Source organism: Fomitopsis serialis (assembly GCF_022376445.1).
Source record: "Fomitopsis serialis strain Sig1Antser10 chromosome Unknown B0H18scaffold_1, whole genome shotgun sequence".
Taxonomy (NCBI): domain Eukaryota; kingdom Fungi; phylum Basidiomycota; class Agaricomycetes; order Polyporales; family Fomitopsidaceae; genus Fomitopsis; species Fomitopsis serialis.
This window is the reverse complement of record NW_025954961.1, coordinates 1,508,217-1,525,351: the sequence shown is the minus strand read 5'-3', so window position 1 is coordinate 1,525,351 and position 17,135 is coordinate 1,508,217. Positions and strand designations below refer to the sequence as shown.

The 17,135-nt window shown below is 58.4% G+C and overlaps 8 protein-coding genes across 8 annotated transcripts; 4 read left to right on the top strand and 4 right to left on the bottom strand.

The window, feature by feature from the left end:
- Positions 1 to 75: 75 nt before the first annotated feature.
- Positions 76 to 2,405, bottom strand: B0H18DRAFT_967953 (uncharacterized protein). The gene is made up of 3 exons (XM_048043458.1): positions 1,792 to 2,405; positions 910 to 1,440; positions 76 to 861 (listed from the first exon to the last, which is right to left on the bottom strand). The coding sequence occupies exons 1-3, from the start codon at positions 2,300 to 2,302 to the stop codon at positions 437 to 439; spliced, it is 1,467 nt and encodes a 488-aa protein (XP_047901426.1). The 5' UTR covers positions 2,303 to 2,405; the 3' UTR covers positions 76 to 436.
- A 373-nt stretch (positions 2,406 to 2,778) lies between these two features.
- B0H18DRAFT_1081204 (putative phosphatidylserine decarboxylase) lies at positions 2,779 to 3,936 on the top strand (the record flags this gene model as incomplete). The annotated part of the gene is made up of 4 exons (XM_048031354.1): positions 2,779 to 2,874; positions 2,930 to 3,416; positions 3,466 to 3,707; positions 3,772 to 3,936. 4 exons carry the CDS (start codon positions 2,779 to 2,781, stop codon positions 3,934 to 3,936), a joined length of 990 nt encoding a protein of 329 aa, XP_047901425.1.
- Positions 3,937 to 5,386: 1,450 nt separating this feature from the next.
- Positions 5,387 to 6,185, bottom strand: B0H18DRAFT_20420 (uncharacterized protein). Its single transcript, XM_048037107.1, has one exon. It carries the CDS (start codon positions 6,030 to 6,032, stop codon positions 5,424 to 5,426), a length of 609 nt encoding a protein of 202 aa, XP_047901424.1. The 5' UTR covers positions 6,033 to 6,185; the 3' UTR covers positions 5,387 to 5,423.
- A 393-nt stretch (positions 6,186 to 6,578) lies between these two features.
- On the top strand, positions 6,579 to 7,986 carry B0H18DRAFT_967941 (uncharacterized protein). The gene is made up of 4 exons (XM_048043457.1): positions 6,579 to 6,991; positions 7,117 to 7,367; positions 7,492 to 7,610; positions 7,661 to 7,986. Exons 1-4 carry the CDS (start codon positions 6,689 to 6,691, stop codon positions 7,717 to 7,719), a joined length of 732 nt encoding a protein of 243 aa, XP_047901423.1. The 5' UTR covers positions 6,579 to 6,688; the 3' UTR covers positions 7,720 to 7,986.
- A 1,176-nt stretch (positions 7,987 to 9,162) lies between these two features.
- Positions 9,163 to 10,389, top strand: B0H18DRAFT_20331 (uncharacterized protein). Its single transcript, XM_048037101.1, has 2 exons — positions 9,163 to 9,335; positions 9,386 to 10,389. The coding sequence occupies exon 2, from the start codon at positions 9,557 to 9,559 to the stop codon at positions 10,184 to 10,186; it is 630 nt and encodes a 209-aa protein (XP_047901422.1). The 5' UTR covers positions 9,163 to 9,335; positions 9,386 to 9,556; the 3' UTR covers positions 10,187 to 10,389.
- A 202-nt stretch (positions 10,390 to 10,591) lies between these two features.
- On the bottom strand, positions 10,592 to 11,230 carry B0H18DRAFT_1112739 (acyl-CoA N-acyltransferase; the record flags this gene model as incomplete). The annotated part of the gene is made up of 1 exon (XM_048032859.1): positions 10,592 to 11,230. One exon carries the CDS (start codon positions 11,228 to 11,230, stop codon positions 10,592 to 10,594), a length of 639 nt encoding a protein of 212 aa, XP_047901421.1.
- A 1,462-nt stretch (positions 11,231 to 12,692) lies between these two features.
- Positions 12,693 to 14,598, top strand: B0H18DRAFT_866673 (uncharacterized protein; the record flags this gene model as incomplete). Its single annotated transcript, XM_048039797.1, has 6 exons — positions 12,693 to 12,891; positions 12,945 to 13,449; positions 13,503 to 13,630; positions 13,686 to 13,771; positions 13,829 to 14,380; positions 14,434 to 14,598. The coding sequence occupies 6 exons, from the start codon at positions 12,693 to 12,695 to the stop codon at positions 14,596 to 14,598; spliced, it is 1,635 nt and encodes a 544-aa protein (XP_047901420.1).
- Positions 14,599 to 14,653: 55 nt separating this feature from the next.
- Positions 14,654 to 17,062, bottom strand: B0H18DRAFT_967931 (phenylalanine-tRNA ligase). Its single transcript, XM_048043456.1, has 9 exons — positions 16,760 to 17,062; positions 16,460 to 16,702; positions 16,285 to 16,403; positions 16,144 to 16,236; positions 15,960 to 16,088; positions 15,384 to 15,904; positions 15,250 to 15,326; positions 15,031 to 15,191; positions 14,654 to 14,975 (listed from the first exon to the last, which is right to left on the bottom strand). Exons 1-9 carry the CDS (start codon positions 16,919 to 16,921, stop codon positions 14,891 to 14,893), a joined length of 1,590 nt encoding a protein of 529 aa, XP_047901419.1. The 5' UTR covers positions 16,922 to 17,062; the 3' UTR covers positions 14,654 to 14,890.
- Between the last annotated feature and the right edge of the window lie 73 nt (positions 17,063 to 17,135).

The following is a 17,135-nucleotide window of genomic DNA, read 5'->3' as shown; positions in this document are numbered from 1 at the left end:
AAAGGGGGCTCAGAAGCTGCCGGTAGTGTAGAACGCTTCGAAGAAAGTCGCAGTGTACTCAACAGATGTACAACCCAACGTGCTCGACGATTATACTATCACATTCCACGTATGGTTACAAAGTGAAGCGAAGACTAAGGAATGAATGGAGCACGCAGTTGCTCGGCGAACGCCCACTGCAGTCACTGGAAGGACAGCAGCAAGGACGAATTTGAAGAGAAGCGAACAGTATGTACAGTATATGTAGTTACTATTACATGCAGCAACAAAACCTGTGTGGGTCCGACAAAAGATGAACGCTGCGTGTGCCCACCGCACCGCACGCCGCCTGACCTGGACTGTAGGTATAGTAGAATAGAACGCAACAACGCCGCCTCGTACAAGTGCCCGCAGAACCGTGACAGATAAGGATAGGAATACGCAGCGTCCGTTACGCCTAAATAAGCCCCGCCTGGCGCAGGTTATGATGCAGCCGTGCCTGCTCCGCCATCGCCTGTGCGACGCGCGCGTTCTGCTCCGGATCGTCCGTCAGCGGGAGCTGGTACTCGTTGCGCTCCGCAAGGTGCGCGCGCCGCTCCTCCGGGTCCCCCAACGGGCCCACGATGCGCTCAATGGCGATCTCCGCCTCGAGATCGCCCTCTCGCGCACCCGGCCGCTCGAGCCCGAATCCTGTGCGGATGAGCGAGCCATCTGCGAGCCCGTTGATGCCCAGGGCGCGCTCGAGCGAGTGGATGAGCGTGCCGTTGGCGGGCCCGTTGACGTGCCTCTGAGAGGGGCTCTCCTGCTGCGAACTGAGGATACCACGCTCCCAGCGTTTGACGCGCCAGAAGCCGAGTAGAGAGGTAAGGAGGACGAACCAGCCTACAGACTGGTAAGCAGCTGCAATGGGTGATTCTAGCCATGACATACCGATGGTCATGAGCAGGAACGAGATCCACTCCGCGGCAGCGTCCCCGAGGAAGAAGGGGTTGCTTCCATCAGCGTTCGGCGGCTCCGTCGTCGTCGGCGCTGTGGCGTTCAAGCTCTTGTAATAATCGTCAGCCTCCTCCGGGGTGGAAAAGTGTGGTCTATTCCACGCCTCCTGCGTGGTCTGCCCATAGCCAGCCTCCTGGCTGTCCCGGCGCATGGCGAAGCCGTACTGAATGAGCGTGATTCCGAAGCCTGCACGCGAGCCGAGCTTCGCGGCATGGGTCGTGTGCAGGAGGTACGTGAGCATGAAGCCGACGAACTGGAAGGACACGCTGACGAGCATGTTCCAGAGGAAGGAGAAGAGCGAGCCTGTGGGCAGGCCGTCGATGACGACCTCACCGGGCTCGTTCGAGGCGGAGGGGGCGTGAATGGTCGTTTCCCAGTATGGTGGTACGACGTCTTGCTGGGCGACGGCGTAGGATGGCGGTGCGTCCTTTTGCGCGTCCTCAGGCACCAGATACGTCTCGTCACCTACGCATATAGATCAGTACCTTCACAATGATATCTTTCAGCCTGCATTTTGGTGTGGCATGGCCGTGGTGTTCGCTCCCACGCACTGCAGAGCGGACCTATGTACGAGGCCCAGCTTCATAGTGCATATGGGACCTCAACAGAGACCAGCGACACGGGGTGAATAGGTAGCCTTCGTAACCTTGTCAAGCCATGATGCTGCGGCTCATCCCAGACAGCAGCGAGGTGGAATGTGCAGTGTATGGGAGCCAAAAGCGGTACGCAAACCTACACCGACAGGTTGATGATAGAAGGGACACTCGGAACATACCGCACCACAACGCAATGGCAGATAGATGTTATGCCACATACCTTCCTGGATCACCACCGAACGAGACGGTTTAGCGACCACATTGGCGAAGACGCCGTCATTGCCCGTCCCGCCGCCCACAGGTGTTCTGGGGACCTCTTGAGAGAGACCGAACCGCTGGACATAGTGATTGGGCAACACTGCGGCGGCGGTTTGCCTGAACCACCCTCTCCTCGTCCTTTCCACATCTGTCAGCACCGGCACGACGCCATTCGAGTTGCCGTAGTCGTTAGATATTGCGCGCGTGGGGCTTGGCGGGGAACCTGGGGGCGGGCGGACCCAGTCGAAATCGGTGCTCTCGAAGTTGTACGTCCCTGAGGCTGGCTCGGGGGCGACTGTCTCGGACAACGAGGCGGCGGGCTCCTCGTGGGCGAGCTCGAGGTAGCCGTTGCGTATGCGTCCAGGGGCGCCTTGTTCTTCCTCGTCGTCGGAGTCGTCGAAGGCAGCCTCTAGCTCATGGTCTGCGTCCGGGTCTGCGTGGGGGTTGGGGAGGGGCGCATAGTGGGCAGGCATGTACCTCGCCGGAGAGGAGTAGAGAGAGTGGGAACTAGCGGAGAGGGAGGGGGTAAGCTGGACTGGTCAGTAGGATGTTGTTACTGCAGAGGTGCGGGTGATGGCGCGCGCTGAGATAACGCCGGCGCCTCTCCGTGGCCAATCGCAGCCTCTTTGCGTAAGCAGCCTCATCCCCCAGCCGCTCCCTTGATTGGCTCTCGCCACGCCTCTCTCAAACGCCCGGGTCTCCGGCTTCTTTCAGTCACTGATCTACAAATACAACATGGCATGGCATCCGTATTAGCACAGCCTCGTCAGGTCCCTTCTCTCAGTAGGTTGGGTATGTGCACAAACACTTCTCCTTCCACGGGCCCATACAGTGTACGCCTCGTGTGCCCGCCTCCAAGATGACGTAGCCGCATGCGGAGTAGGCCTCCATACATTCCTCGCTGACGCAGCTGCACAAACGAACCTTGCTATTTTCTGCCACCACGAAAATGACAAGCTATCTACATGCACTCGTCGACTATGGGCTGCAAACAGCTCAACTCCTACAGGAGGGGCAGGTCGGGTGGATGACCGTGAACCGCAAAGCACGTACCACGCACATAGAACCGCAGCGTCCGCTCACAGCTCTTACCATCGTAGACGGGAGAGCATATTCGCGAACAGCAGCCGCTCACCAAGAAGCTCAGGCTCCTCGCGCTTTTCAACCCGCTCACGGACTGGCTCGACCGCACGCACCTCATGCGGTGGCACCTGCACGAGCAGGCCGTGCACGAGGGCGACACCGAGTCCTCGCCCAAGTCCAGGGCGCAGATCCGCCAGTTCGTCGAGACGTACGGGATCAACATGGACGACTTCGAGCCCTCCGACATCCACGCGTACCGCTCGTTCCAGGACTTCTTCATCCGGCGCCACAAGCCCGGGTCAAGGCCGATCGCGGCGGAGGGCGCCGACACCGTGGCGGTCAACGCGGCGGACGCGAGGGTGGTGTGCTTCGAGTCCGTATCGGAGACGACGAGGCTGTGGATCAAGGGGAAGGACTTCACCATCGGCAACCTCATCACCGACAATGTCGCGGCGCGGATATGGGACGACGGCGCCGTCGCGAGCTACCGGCTCAGCCCCCAAGGTCAGTTCCCGGTACTCGACAATTGAGCCACGACTGAACGCTGCCGCAGACTACCACCGCTACCATTGTCCCGTCAGCGGCACCGTCCGGTGGTGGAAGCAGATCGACGGCGACTACTACGGCGTCGACCCCGTCGCCCTGAGGAGCGCCGTCAACGTGCTCTGCCTGAACGCGCGCTGCGCCGTGTGCGTCGACTCGCCCGAATTTGGCGCCGTCCTCTTCGTCGCGATCGGCGCCCAGGAGGTCGGTACGGTCAAGTTCAACGAGTCGTTCATGACATCCGGGTCACAGGTGAGTTCCCCGTGTTCTTCCGCCTCAGCATAGACTATTGACGCACAAGGGATTGAATTTGCAGGTGAAGAAAGGCGACGAGGTCGGCATGTTTGAGTTCGGAGGCTCCGCGATCGTGGTCTGCTTCGAGAAAGGCAGGATACAGTTCGACCAGGACCTCCTGGATGTTTCGAAGAGGGAAATCATGATGGACGTGGAGGTCAATACATCGCTTGGGAAAGCGGTCTAAACCCGGGAAGGCGCGCGACTGAAAACGGACAATTCGCCCTCCAGCGAACGGACTAAACCGGAACTGTATCAGTAGCCCTGCTACTCCTTCCCAGCCGTGACAATGAACCTACAATGTTTGATAGCTCCCGTCATTGGCAGAACGCTTTCCAGAGACACCAGATGCATGGAGGCAAGCTTCCTGCTTCACTGCTTCCGGACTGAATACTGAATACTGAGCATTTGGGCTGGGCCCCGTTGACCAATGGAACCTCTAATACGGCCACCCAATTGAGAACGCTAGATAGGCAAATTGCCTAAATGTACCGAGCACATACACCGCCCGAGTCAACATAAGATTTACTGACCAATACTCATTCCGGTGTCTGTTGCATATGCTAAGTTCATCTTCATCGGAGACACTGATCTGCACTGCCGGCGGGCTATGATGCAGTTCATCTTCTCTACGAGCCGGGATGGAAAATAGTAGTCAGCATGATTCAGTAAAGCAATCCGCAGGCTACCAACCGGTTAGGATGTGAGCTATCTAGCGACGGTAGGGCACCTCGAGCGCAAGAACTTGCACTGGGAAGCCTGCGACGGACGCAGACTCGGTTGTCCAATCGACGCGCTTGGACCGCCTGGCCAATCGCCGTGCGCCTGCCGAATGTGAATATTTGCACGTGCTTGCCTTGTGGCGGGACTGGGGAGCGATGCCCCCCATTGGTCGCCACCTCGCGTATCTCAGTCGCGGCTTCTTCAGAGTGCGGGCTCGCGTTCGTGCCGTTGGCATCATCTCTCTCACCGCCTTCTTCGTTCTACAGAGGGTCTCGTACCGTCTCTAGTGGTCTCGTCCATCTCTAGGCTCACCGCCTCCATCTTCCGCACTACGATGATGCCCTGTTATGGGGCGTGCGGCACAGCCCTCCCTTGTGACCGCTTACACACCAAGCTGCCGGTAAACGCTTCTCACATCTGGTTCACTCCGAACACGGGTGACTGCAAAGGGAACCATTTCATAGCATGCAAATAGCGACACAATACATATCACAGCGGAATCTCCGAGACTTCTAGCGCATGCACATTACAGGCGTATCTGAACGGACGCGGTCCGTAGCAACAATTCTGGCGGATGCGCGACGCTGATTGGCCAGTCCGTCCGCAAGACCGTGACCGAGGCTCGGAGCGACCTGTCTGGGTGCACCTCGACCGCCACCGCACCGCGACAAGGAGCTCCGTATGGCTGTCGGCCGCGTCGCAAGGCATTCTTTCGGGTGTGTCGATGACTCAGGAAGCATGTTGCCGATTTCGCGCCGCCTCCCCACGCCGCGCGGTGCCTCGGGATGCTCTCCCTCGGCGGTGGGTATCCTGCGTGCGGGAATGGACGGTATATGTGGTGGGTGACAAAACGAAGCGCATAGGAAGCAATAACTGAGGCGAACAGAAGCTGATCAGCGGTGGTGACTTCATTGCGCAGATCATGGGTGCTTACCGTGCCGTCCTAGGGGCTCAACACATGGCGAGGGAGAGGAACTCGGGCTGCGGGCGGTGCGTCTCGCGGACGAGGCGCGAGACCCGTTGGCAGCTCTCCATGCGCGAATCGACGAGCTCGCTGAACATTTCGAGCAGCCGTGCACCCGGCTCAGACACCGGCGCGCGGTGCGGCCGGCGTCGGCGCAGGGAGGTCGAGGAGATGCCGTCGAGCTTGAGCTTCATCATGTTCTTGCGACGATTCCACCGCGTGATGCGCTTCGCGAATGCGGCGGCACTGCGGTCGGGAGCGGACATCGCGTCCGGGAGCATGTCTGGCTCCGTCTTTATGGCCGGGAGTGCGACTGTGGCGCAAGGCTCATCCATGGTGGAAGTGGTAGACGCGGCGGGGCTCGATGCGCCGCTGGAGCTCTCCGAGGGTGAAGAGACAGGGAAGGTAATGGCACGGGCGTCGGAGCCCTTGGCAATGGCGACCTCGAGGGCGGCGCGGGTATGGTGGATCCAGTACCGCTCCTGCTGGTAGAAGGCGGTCAAGGAGTCGAGGAGGACGACGGCGCCGCGGACAGGCTCGAGTGCGCGGGGCGAGTGAGGGGGAGTGGGGAGAGCATGCTCGGTCATGGTGGCCATTGTGCTAGGAGGGGTTGGTGGTGCTTGGAGGGGACGGAGAAGCGCGTTCTGGGATTGGACGGGGATGCAAGAGGGCAGATGGGGGGTGCGGAGGGTTGGAGGCGGTTGGCTGGCGGGCGGACATTTATGGTGGTTGGTCGAGTCTCGACCGTAGGACACACGGGCAAGACGAGACCAGGCCAATAGCAGTCCAGACCGCGCTCGCACTCCCTGCTGGCCAATGGGAGCAGCCGCTCCGCCCCGGCCAATCAGCTGTCCTCCAGACCCTTGATTGGCCGCCTTCTCGCCTGTGTTGCGACGCGCAGAGTCACCCCGAGGCTGCGCGGGTGGGAGTGAGCCCGCAGCGTGCGCGACAGGGTGTCGAGGCGGGGCAGCCTGCGGAGACCGAGAACAGACATGCTCTCTGCCATCGGGCGGTGATCTGAGCCCAGGGCACGCGGGCGGGGGCGCGGCTCAGTGGCTCGCCCAAAGCGGCAGGTGGGGTGGGAGCCGTCCGGACGTCATGCCAGTCCCAATGCGGACGTTTCGTCGCGCTTCTCCCGCACTGCAGCGCAGCCAATGGGGCGTGTGCCGCGGTGCCGGCGTGGCGCGGGGAGCGGGCTGTGATTCGCTGGAGGGGACGCGGGCGTGTGACGCTGGGCGCGACACGTCTTGCCATGCTCGTCCACTGGCTCCTCCTCGCTGCCCTCCCGCCCGCGCTCGCAGACGCGTCGCCCCGCCTCTTCCACCGCCTCCTCGACCCCGCCAGCCCCGACGCGCCCTTCGTTCCCCGTGCCGTCCTCTCGGTCACCGGGTCTCGCCATGCCGCCCGCGCCAGCCTCGCGCCCGCCCAGAGCCTCGAGGCCGACCTCTCCCAATTTGCCACCGCCCTTCAGCACACCCCTGGCGCGCTCTACCAGGTCGCACTAGAGCGCGAGGGCGCAGACCCCTCGACATGGGACATTTCGTCCGTCAAGGCCGTAAGTGTCCTCACAGGGGCCGGGCTGCCTGGGTGCGCCCGCCGACGCACCCAGGCTGCGCGGCGCCCGAGCTCCCGTCACCTAGGTCTCACGCCCGCCTCGTGCACCGCACTCTGCTGTTACAGTGCTACCTGCCCCACAGCACGTCCGAGGAGATCACCGTTCACCTAGACTCGGATGGCACACCCTTCGCGGTCGACTACTTCGTCGGCCCTGTCCCACATGACGGCTCGTGCCCCAAGCACAAGCGCAGCCACAGAAAGAGCAATACAAAAATACCACCAGGCGAGGCGTCGCCCGAGAGCGAGAGCGCTCCCGAGCTGTTCCATACGCAGAACACGACCATCTTGCTTAAGTCACCGAGGCTGCCACCTCTGTACGTCCCTTGCGTCTATCGTTCCCCAGATCTATTCCTATATAGCATTTGAGGTCCTTGAAAATGGCTCCCGTCGTCGCTATCCTGATTAATCGACGTGCTGATTGAATCTCGTCCACTCCAGACCGAGCCTGCGCGTCCCACCGCCGTTAACGCCTGAAGGCACTCCGTTTGTGGCACCTCCTGAGAAGTCGTTCCTGCAGAAATACTGGATGTATATTGCTGTAGCCGTAGTCGCGCTCAGTAAGTCTGAATCCTGGAGAATGCATATTCACCGCTGACATTCCGAACAGTGATAGCCCCGGGAGGCGAAGAAGAGAAGGAGGGTGGCGGCGGTGGTGGCAGGCGATGAATGGTTCCCCGCAACTGTTGAACTAGATGTGTGCGGCTGGCACATGTTCAGCTCCCAGGTTGTCTCGGTAGCATCTGGTCTCAGCATCTGTGCGGGGAATAGCCATATGCAGATCGCTATCCACCGCCGCACTGCATCCTCTGATCGGCCGCACGCGTCAGGTTGCTTCTCGACGTGTCCAGGTAGACGTACCAAGCATGCTGTACAATAAAGGGCGTTGATTCATTAGTAATTTCTATATTGCCCCGCAGGCAAATTTTCCCAAAATGGCGTGCATTTGTCTACGAGCGGATGGCGTGGGGGTAAGCGCCATGTCTCGTCCGCTCTCGGTCGCGTTCGCGCCACTACGCGATCAAGCGTCCCTGTCTCGTCGCCTCGCACACTGACACCGACCCCACCCTTCGACAGAAGCCTCCAACGCCGCACTCAAGCCTATTTCTGGTCTTCTTGAAACGACAGATAGGCCATCCAGTGTGCGACGAGAGCGCCCCAGCGACGGCGAGCCTGCGACGAGACAGGGCTAGGGATTGGCTAGGGACCCGGGAGGTTGGTGGAGTTCCACGGTGCGGGTGGACGACATGCCGGCACCCACCGCCCGCAGGTCACCATCGTGATCGAGAAGCCGTTTCTAGCTTTGCAGTGGCGCTTGCAGTCGGTGGCCCGACCCATTGATTTTGAATGGGAGCGGGTCCCAGAGCGGGCGGGAGGCGGCGCGCTGCGGTGGAAAATACAAATGCGTAGGCCCTCGCCTCCCGCGATACAACCTAGCCGTGATGCGCGGGCCTCTAGGCTGCCAGAATCAGCATGGTGAGCACTTCTGGGTCGAGATGGCTCCCTCGCCGTCAAGTTGATGTGACGGGTATACGCGATTTATCGGTCAATTTCGTATCGGACAAGGCGTGTCATCCAGAGCGGCCGAGGAGGCTCCTGCGGCGATGGAGAAGCTGGCGTTGCTGACGGAGTGGATGGTGCACACATTATTGTGGAGCCGCGGGCGCAGCTGCAATTATCGACGCCGTTCCAGTCAGTGGAGAATCTCCTCTCAAAGCCCCGAGGCCGTGTCAATTTCCTCATTTTTCTGTCGTCGCCTGTGCGCTACACTCTCAATCTCCAGCTCGCCAATGTCTAGCGCATGCTACCTTCTTCGAGCTCATTCTAGCGTCGACCGAGTTACGGAACTTACTTTGTTGAGAAGGCGAGAAGCTCTGCGTGATGGTAGCATCCTCGCACCTAAACGCACGCGTCCCCCGCCGCTGCGTTCCCATACCTCCGCGTTTTCTCACCTCTGGGACTTGCGCCTCAACGTACACGGTGCCTCGCGTTCGCGGACATGAACTGAAGCTTCTGTCATCGTGGTGAGCATGGCTACACACGAGCGACAATCATGGTTCCTGTCTTCTCTCCGCATTTTCTCCGGGTTGCAGACAGTGCATTCATACTTATGAGCCTCTCCTTCCACGCCAAATTGACTTCACAGCACATCCGCGATCACGTCCGTCCACGCTCGTCTTCGTCAGCCGCGGCGGTCCGGTCTCGAGCACCTGTGCCAGTGGCCCGTCGTGCGTCACGGTGCTATCCACAGCGAAGTGTCTTCCTATGCCGTGCAACCCTTTCACGTAAGTGTGCACGTTACTCCTACGAAGGAACTGATTGGCTTGCCCGCCAGTCACGCAGATCCAAGACCGACATCAGTAAGCTTTCGGCCCACGTTCACGGGTAGAGGTCGCCCAGTCACCGTGTACACCTCGCTCTCCCGTTCCTCGGAGGTCGATCGCACTGTATCACTCTTCGAGCTCAGGTTCATCCGACGCGCGCATTCTTACGTATCTCATGTCCCATGGACGCACGCAAGTGCCCCCGCGCGCCATCTCTTCAGTCAGCAGCCCGGTCTGGACGAGGCTGGCTGCGTCGCGCACCGCGAAGGGGCCTGCATATGCCGTACGACCTCTCCTCGCGAACCTACCGCAGATCCCCCGAGCGCGCACCGATTGGTCGGTGCCCAATTGTGCCACAGCAGCGGTCCGCCTGGCGCCGTCGTATCGGGCGATCGAGTGCGGGGTACATCGACTGGAGGGATCAGAAGGCCTCGCCGCCTGCGCACCGCCAGGCTGCTGGCCCTCGGGCCGTCGGCATCCCCGCGTTCTCAGCGAATTTGAGGGCATGCATGTGCTTCGACAATTATGCAGGATATCAGATACGGGCCTTCCGGAATCCGGGGATCATGCGCGCGCCGTGCTGTGGGACTCCTGCCAGGAGGACGGGGACTGGTATGACGCACTCGTATACTGACTTATCTGCAGTTCTCAGAGCCCGAGTTCGTCTGTGCTCGATCGGCACGGCCATGCCTCCCATTCGCCTCTATTCGGTATCGAAATCCGTCGCAAGCTGTGGCGGAGTGCGAAGGTTACCCCCGGTGCTGATAGGCCACATACTCAGGCTGAGCCCAGCTGAGCCTGGCCATGGTTAGTGGCTTCTTGTCGCGCGTATCCTCGCGCCTATCGAGGCTATCGAGGGATCAGCGAATGATAGCGTGCGACATACACGATCTAGCTTGGTCCAATACACACGCCGCTGTGTGCTGACTGCAGATGACTAGCGCAGATGAGTCTTGGCCTCGTGCTACCGACGTCCAGAGCTGCGTACCGCTGGCAGGAGCGAATGGGAGTGAGCCTCGGGAACCCACGACCATTTCATGACGTCGCGCCTGTGGCACACTTGACTTCCACATGCTGATCGCAGTTGTTCAGCGCACCTTCAAGAGGCTAGTCAAAAGTTGGTGCACACTACCCACGCGTTTTGGTCAGCGCAGGCAATGCAAGGTCAGATTTCAAACCTCGGAACATCGATTGCCGTATGTGCCCGTGTCTGCCTATCAGAAGTTCAATCCCATAACGCCGTCTGGTGCCCCTTCGAGACCCTCAAAGCCAAGCCTCTGGTAGAATCTCTTCGCGCTTTCGTTACGCGGGTCCAACCCGAGCCACAAACGGTCCAATCCCCTCTCCTTCAGGTGGTCGATCGCGCGTGCCATCAACCGGCGTCCCCAGCCTTGCCGCTGATACTCGGGCAGGATGTCGATATGCAGGTGCGCGGGGGAGAACGCGATCTGCAAGTCCGACGCGCGAGGCGGGTTGTGGATGATGCGGATGTAGCGCTCATCGGCCGGTCTGAGCGGACGGTTCGGGTCCTGCGGGTGTCGCGGAGGATGGGGGTAGCGTTTCTGGACCTCAGGGAACCACGACTCCGAGGCCTGCTGCTCGAAAAGACGAGTGTCGGCCGTACCAAGGACGTACCCGACGACCGCGTCGGACTTTGAGGGGTCGACCATGACGAAGCCGAACCCAGCGGGAAGGTGTACGTAGGGCTCGGCGTACATTAGGCCGACGAGCTCTCCGAACTCGTAGAGGTGCTCTGCGGATTGTCCCGCATCACCCGTGAGTAAGCATATGCGAGAGAGGGCCGGAGAGTCCTCGACCCTGGCTTCCCTGATGTAGACTCTTCCGGTGTCGGTCATTTGTTGGACTTCAAGTTGCTGGTGCTGCATGCAATGTTCAGCAAATCGCTTTTTCTGTGTGCATACGAACGATCTCACCTCCTCGATATGCTTGTTGGGTGTATGAAAGCCCTACCAGGAGATGTCCCGACGGAGCTGCGTTATCAAGATCCAAGATGCTCTGGAAAGGGAAGCGCTGCCGCGCAGGTACCAGGGAGGGTTGCGTTGTACACGATCTCCTCTGTATTGATAACATTTGGTCCTCATCGTCGATTCAGGCCCGACGTAGCAGTGGTATGTGATAGACCCTCATTGCCGTGCACAAGTCGAGGACTGAGTTTGTTCGGGATCCAATCAAATTCAGAGCCGAATTTGAAGCTATTGGATCGGGCGAGCCTGATTGGCGGCCTGGCCAATCCTCGTCCAATCGTCTCCAGTCTTTCCACACTGTCTCAGCCTGCCAGCAGCCAGACCTTCTACCAAGCGAAATTCTCTTTTTTCAGTCATTATAACATGTCGAATGCTGATTTTGCTCTATAGCGGACTGCTCGTCGCGATGACGTGGTCGCAGCAGCCACTCAGGGCACAGTGAAGTCTCAAGTACACTATGGCATAGAAGCTTCAAGCTATCAGCTAGGTGCCGGATACTATACAGCTCAGCACTGCGCGTATGGCTTAACTCAATGCTCGATTGCGAATGTTGTACGTGTTGTGTCACGTTGTCTATCGTTATGACACAGACGGTCAGGACTAGAATTGCAGAGGCTGACACTCCCAGATGGGAGTTGTCTCCACAACGGATGGTCCTTCTCGCACCGTAGAGGCTTCACAGCACTGATCTGGGCTCATGCCGTACACATCACTTCCTCAGCGTCACTTTGTGGGGCGTCGCTCGGCGCGTGCAGAGGATGACTATTTTGCAGGCGATCGTAGGATGGACTCACTCGACCTACGGACGTCAAATCTTCTACGCGGCGGCACGTCCTCTGCGCGTCACGGCTCAACCGAGAGTGACGAAACTCTGTACGGCTCTGGTTCTGGCTCGGAGGATACAAGTTATCGCAGGGGGTCCTCTCATATGCGTGGCCAGCCTGGCTTTCTGCAGCGCCCTGAAGACGTTCACTCCGGGTCGCAAAGCTACGCTCAACATCGCCCTCGACGTCGGGCAAGGTACCGCCAGGATACGGACATGAACGACCCGACCTCGTACGGAGATGACGACGGAGACATGATCAGTAGCAACGATCGGCGTGCCTCGACCCCTTACGCTGACGAGGAAGACGAAGAAGACGGTCATCATCGATCCTACTTCGAGAACATACTTTCCCACTTTATGGGAGATTCACGCCGCGGGCCCATGCGCCGAGCAGACTCGACAGACAGTACGGGAGAACCCTGGGCCACGACTAGGGAAAAGGCATCTGAAAGCTCAGAAAACGATCCGCCACTGTCTAGGTTTACTGCTTCCCGCACGAACTCTGGCATGTCAATCAGGTCGGACGACAGCGACGGGGACCCAGAGGTTCTGGATCCGCACGACCCGAAGGCGACTGGCGCGCATCCACACAAACGTTCCGAAAACTTTGTCGGCACCGCAGAAGAGGCGGAGATGATGGCAAACATGACATATATAGAGCGCAAGAAGTACTTGAGCCGCATCAGGATCGAGTGGAATGTTTCGCGTGAGTCCACCGCAGGTGTTACCCTCATTAGCTCTCTTCTGACGTCCATCGAGCCATTTACTGGAGAGAACAATTCCTCATTCGACTCGCTGAATGCCTGATGACTTTCGGCGCGCCGTCTCATCGCATCGAAGCCCAGCTCGTCTCTGCAGCTCGCGCCCTCGAGATTGAGGCCGAATTTGTCCACATCCCCGGACTTATCATGTGCTCCTTCGGTGACAAGATGAAGAGGGCGTCCGACCTGCGCTTCATCAAGTGTGCCGGGAGTCTGGATCTCGGGAGCTTGCACACGGTGCATGTCATGTATCGCCGGGTGGTGCACGACGAGGTCAGCGCACAAGAAGCTGCGGCCTTCCTAAAGCACCTCCTCACAGCAAAGCCTGCCTACCGCCGCACTGTGCGAATCATCCTTGCATTCTTCTTGTCTTCCATGATCTGTCCGCTGGCATTCGGTGGCTCGATTATCGACATGTGGGTCGCGGGCGTTACTGGGGTGTTCCTCTCGGTCATGCAAGTGCAAGTTGCTGCTAGATCTGCGATGTATGCGGCTGTCTACGAGTAAGCCAGATGTGAGCCATCGTGACCATGACCGCTATTAATTGATCTCACAGAATCACCGTCTCCATGATTGTCTCCTTCGCTTCGCGCGGCTTGAGTGCTATCCGCTCCAGTCACTTCTTCTGCTACACCGCAATCTCTTCATCCGGCATCGTCGGTATTTTGCCAGGATTCCTGATCCGTGAGCCGTGCTCTTCCTCCGCTTGGTACGTTCACAGACTGATGAGTCGCCGCAGTCAGCAGTTCTCTGGAGCTTGCGTCCAAGAACATCGTTTGCGGTAGCGTGAGGATGGTGTACGCGTTGATTTACACCTTGTTCTTGGTGACGTACCGTCGTATCGTGTGCTCGAAAACCAGCTGACATTAGTGCCTACTGCAGGGTTTTGCCCTTCAAATCGGATCCGACCTATTCCTGGTGTGCGACAAGACAGCGCGGGCACAACTGGTCGCCCTGCAAGAACGCCTAAGCACCGTCGCCGTCGTCACCGGTACATTCGTAACGGACAACGCGACCAGCATCGCGTACGACCTCAACCAGGGCCGACCGATCTCGGGGACCTTCACGTTCACGAACTACACCAAGAACCCAATCGAGTCGATCGATGGAGGCTGCTACCGCAACATCTACTTCCCATGGTGGCTCCAGCCGTTCCCGTGGTGGACGCAGTTCATCCTCGTGCCTCTGTTCTCGATCTTATCCTCGATGGCAAACCTGCAGCCGTTCTGGACGCGTGAGATGTTGGTCATGGTGATCATATCGTCTGCGGCGTATGCAGCGAACAAGGCGGCGGATCACTTCATCTTCGACCGGTCAGATATCGTGTCTGCCATCGGCGCGTTTGTGGTCGGGCTGCTGGGCAACCTGTATTCAAGGAAGCTCAAAGGAACGGCGTTCACGTCGATGGTAACTGGTGTCTTGTTCCTCGTGCCGGTGAGTAAACTGTTATAATGGTGTTTGGACTGCTAAAGCTTAACACTCTGCAGTCCGGTCTATCCGCAGCTGGTGGTATCACTGCTCAAGGGAGTGGCATTGACATTGGAGCAGCAATGATATCAGTCACCATTGGTATCACCGTTGGGCTGTTCATGAGCCAGGCATTAGTTTACATGTTCGGGTCGCGTAAGAATGCTGCTGTATTCTCTTTCTAGAATGCATGTTGCATCTTGTCATTGTCTGAACTGTGGAGATCGATACCGGCTCTGGTTCGATGCAAGATAGGTCATAATCACGGCGACTTACAGACCGACCGGCTGCGCACATTGACGTACAACGCATTGTGCGATTGACGTGGGTATGTATGGAGCACTTCAGGTTGACCCAGCTTCGCTCTAGGAGTGGCTAACCTCGAGATCGTGTGACTTAATAATTCGTCACATACGTACAGCAATCGCTACATGAGATTTTGCTTCTGCTCTATCCTCTACACAACGACACACTCGCTCAGAACCTGACAGCCGGCGAAGTCTCCACGGACTCGAGCGATACCTTGTGGCCGACCAGGGTCCTGATATTGCTTATACCGTACCTTGCAAACATACCCATGAGCTTCACGGTGACGTGAGAGGCGTGATGTTACATACCTAATCATGGTGGGTCGCTCAAGCGAGATACCCCAGCCATGGACGTGGACATCTTTGGGGAAGCCCATGGGCTCAAGCATCTCCGGACGGAACATGCCGCTGTTCCCAACCTCGACCCATTTTCGGAGCTGCGGGTGGAAGGCGAAGATCTCTAGTGAAGGCTTAGCAAGGGGATGGTGTCAATATCATGCAAGAGACGGATCTGGATGGCAGGCGAACCTCGGTGTACGGGTTGTACGCAGGCTTGAACCTGAGATTCTCGATACCCATCTTCGTGAAGAAGACTCTCATGAAGCCTGCGGACAGAGCGCGTGTTAAACGGGGTACAGAGCAATTACTACTTACAAGCTTACCGATGAGGTCAGCGAGTGTGAGCCCGCGGTCCGCAACCACACCCTCCACCTGGTGGAACTCCGCCAAGTGGGTCGCATCCATCGTCTCATTCCTGAACACGCGATCGATGCTGAACAGCTTCGCCGGCCGGAAGCCATCGTCACCCTCCTTCTTCGCTTGCGCCGAGCTCCCATGCGCCGCGGCGGAGTCCGTTGACTTGTCCTCACCCTCGCCGCGGCACTTCGCCGCGAGCTTGTAGAGCATCGAAGCGGACGAAGCGGTCGTGTGCGTGCGGAGGAGCAGTTTGCGCGACTCGGCGTCGGACCAAGGCGCGCGATAGCCGGTGGAGCCGTAACCTCCATGTTCGTGCACCTTGGAGACGCGCTCGTAGTAGTCCGCGGGCGGTGGGAGCGATTCGGCGGGGTCGGAAAGGTAAAACGTATCTTGGACTTCGCGAGCGGGGTGTTGCTGGGGCACAAACAGTGCGTCGAAGCACCAAAAGCCGGATTCAACGAAAGATGACGTTGGCATCTCTGCGAAGCTAGAGCCAAGGTAAGTCAGATTGCAATCAGCAGAGCGCGTGTTATGCAACGGACCCCATCTCCAAGAAGATATTACGGAATTCCTCGCGGACCTTGAGTAGTGGGTGCAAAGCACCGCCATTTGTAGGAAGGCCCTCAGCTTCGAAATTGTACTTTTTGTATGTGGAGCTCTTCCACGAGCCGCTAGATGAAAGTCAGGTGTGCACATTCACATTCACACTACCGCTGAGACACGTACGTCGCAAGCATGTCGATCGTGAGATCGGTCTCGGGTTTCGTTATTGATGTGCTGAAAGCAGACCCCTTCTTCACAGTGAACCATTGTCCCTTCCTGTAGACTTTTGAGCAGTGGCTTCGAGGACATGTCCTACTTCCTCACCTCTGCACAATGAGTTTACGCTTGCGCAATTCAGCCAATGCTTTCTCTCCAGTTTTCAAAGTGCCGGTGGAGTCAACCTCGCGCAATTCTACCTGAGTGTTGTCTTCGATTGAAGGTGCCTTTAAGATGACAGAGGTTATTGAAGGATCGTCACGCGGTTGTAACTCATGCCTACAAGCTTAACAAGACCATCTCCCTCTTTGCTTATCCATTTATTCTTGAACGCGCGCCCCTGGCCTATCTTCGCGGTCTCCGACCCTACTCGCTCTTCGAGCTGCTTCGGCACCATGGGCGCTCCCTCGCCTCTGTGGGGTAGGGCTTGCCAGACGCGAGCCTCGTGCGAGCCTTGGACGGCTATTTGGGCACCCTCTGGTGTGAGGACGTGAGAGACAGTTTCATGGGTTGTGTACGAGATCATCTGTGCTTCTCATCGATTCGTTGCGTTCAATGCAAAGCAAAAGCATGCAATGCGTACATCGCGACTCGATAGCGAGTTCAGTGCGCCGAGGATGATGATTTGCGAATCATGGTTGGCGGCAGGGTCGCTGTATCCTGGCAGGATCAATGTTCGTGTATCTTGGATTGTGCCGAACTTGTCGAGGGTGTCCAAGACAAGTTGCTGGATCGCTTCCGCCATCGCAATGGCAGGGAAAATATGGAGTTCAACTGGGGGAGTGCTGTTCAGCGAGCTTGGAAAACGAGAGACAAGTCACGTAGGTCGAGGACAGAGGACTAGGACAGACGACCAATTGTCGATCGAAAGTGAATCTGACTCGGGAGACGCCCATGTACAATAGACGCGCGTTGTGGATACCTCCGAGTCCGCATCCTCCGCACGTGAAATATCTCCG

Bases quoted from the DNA above. Each gene is read 5' to 3' on its own strand.
- B0H18DRAFT_967953 (XM_048043458.1), bottom strand. From the start codon at position 2,302: ATGCCTGCCCACTATGCGCCCCTCCCCAACCCCCACGCAGACCCGGAC. The intron at 1,441-1,791 runs GTATGTGGCATA...CTATATGCGTAG, and splicing joins TTCGGTGGTGATCCAGGAAG to GTGACGAGACGTATCTGGTG. The intron at 862-909 runs GTATGTCATGGC...ACCAGTCTGTAG, and splicing joins GTTCCTGCTCATGACCATCG to GCTGGTTCGTCCTCCTTACC.
- B0H18DRAFT_20420 (XM_048037107.1), bottom strand. From the start codon at position 6,032: ATGGCCACCATGACCGAGCATGCTCTCCCCACTCCCCCTCACTCGCCC.
- B0H18DRAFT_967941 (XM_048043457.1), top strand. From the start codon at position 6,689: ATGCTCGTCCACTGGCTCCTCCTCGCTGCCCTCCCGCCCGCGCTCGCA. The intron at 7,368-7,491 runs GTACGTCCCTTG...CGTCCACTCCAG, and splicing joins TCACCGAGGCTGCCACCTCT to ACCGAGCCTGCGCGTCCCAC. The intron at 7,611-7,660 runs GTAAGTCTGAAT...CATTCCGAACAG, and splicing joins TGTAGCCGTAGTCGCGCTCA to TGATAGCCCCGGGAGGCGAA.
- B0H18DRAFT_20331 (XM_048037101.1), top strand. From the start codon at position 9,557: ATGGACGCACGCAAGTGCCCCCGCGCGCCATCTCTTCAGTCAGCAGCC.
- B0H18DRAFT_967931 (XM_048043456.1), bottom strand. From the start codon at position 16,921: ATGGCGGAAGCGATCCAGCAACTTGTCTTGGACACCCTCGACAAGTTC. The intron at 15,905-15,959 runs GTCCGTTGCATA...CCTTGGCTCTAG, and splicing joins AATATCTTCTTGGAGATGGG to CTTCGCAGAGATGCCAACGT. The intron at 14,976-15,030 runs GTATGTAACATC...TATGTTTGCAAG, and splicing joins GAGCGACCCACCATGATTAG to GTACGGTATAAGCAATATCA.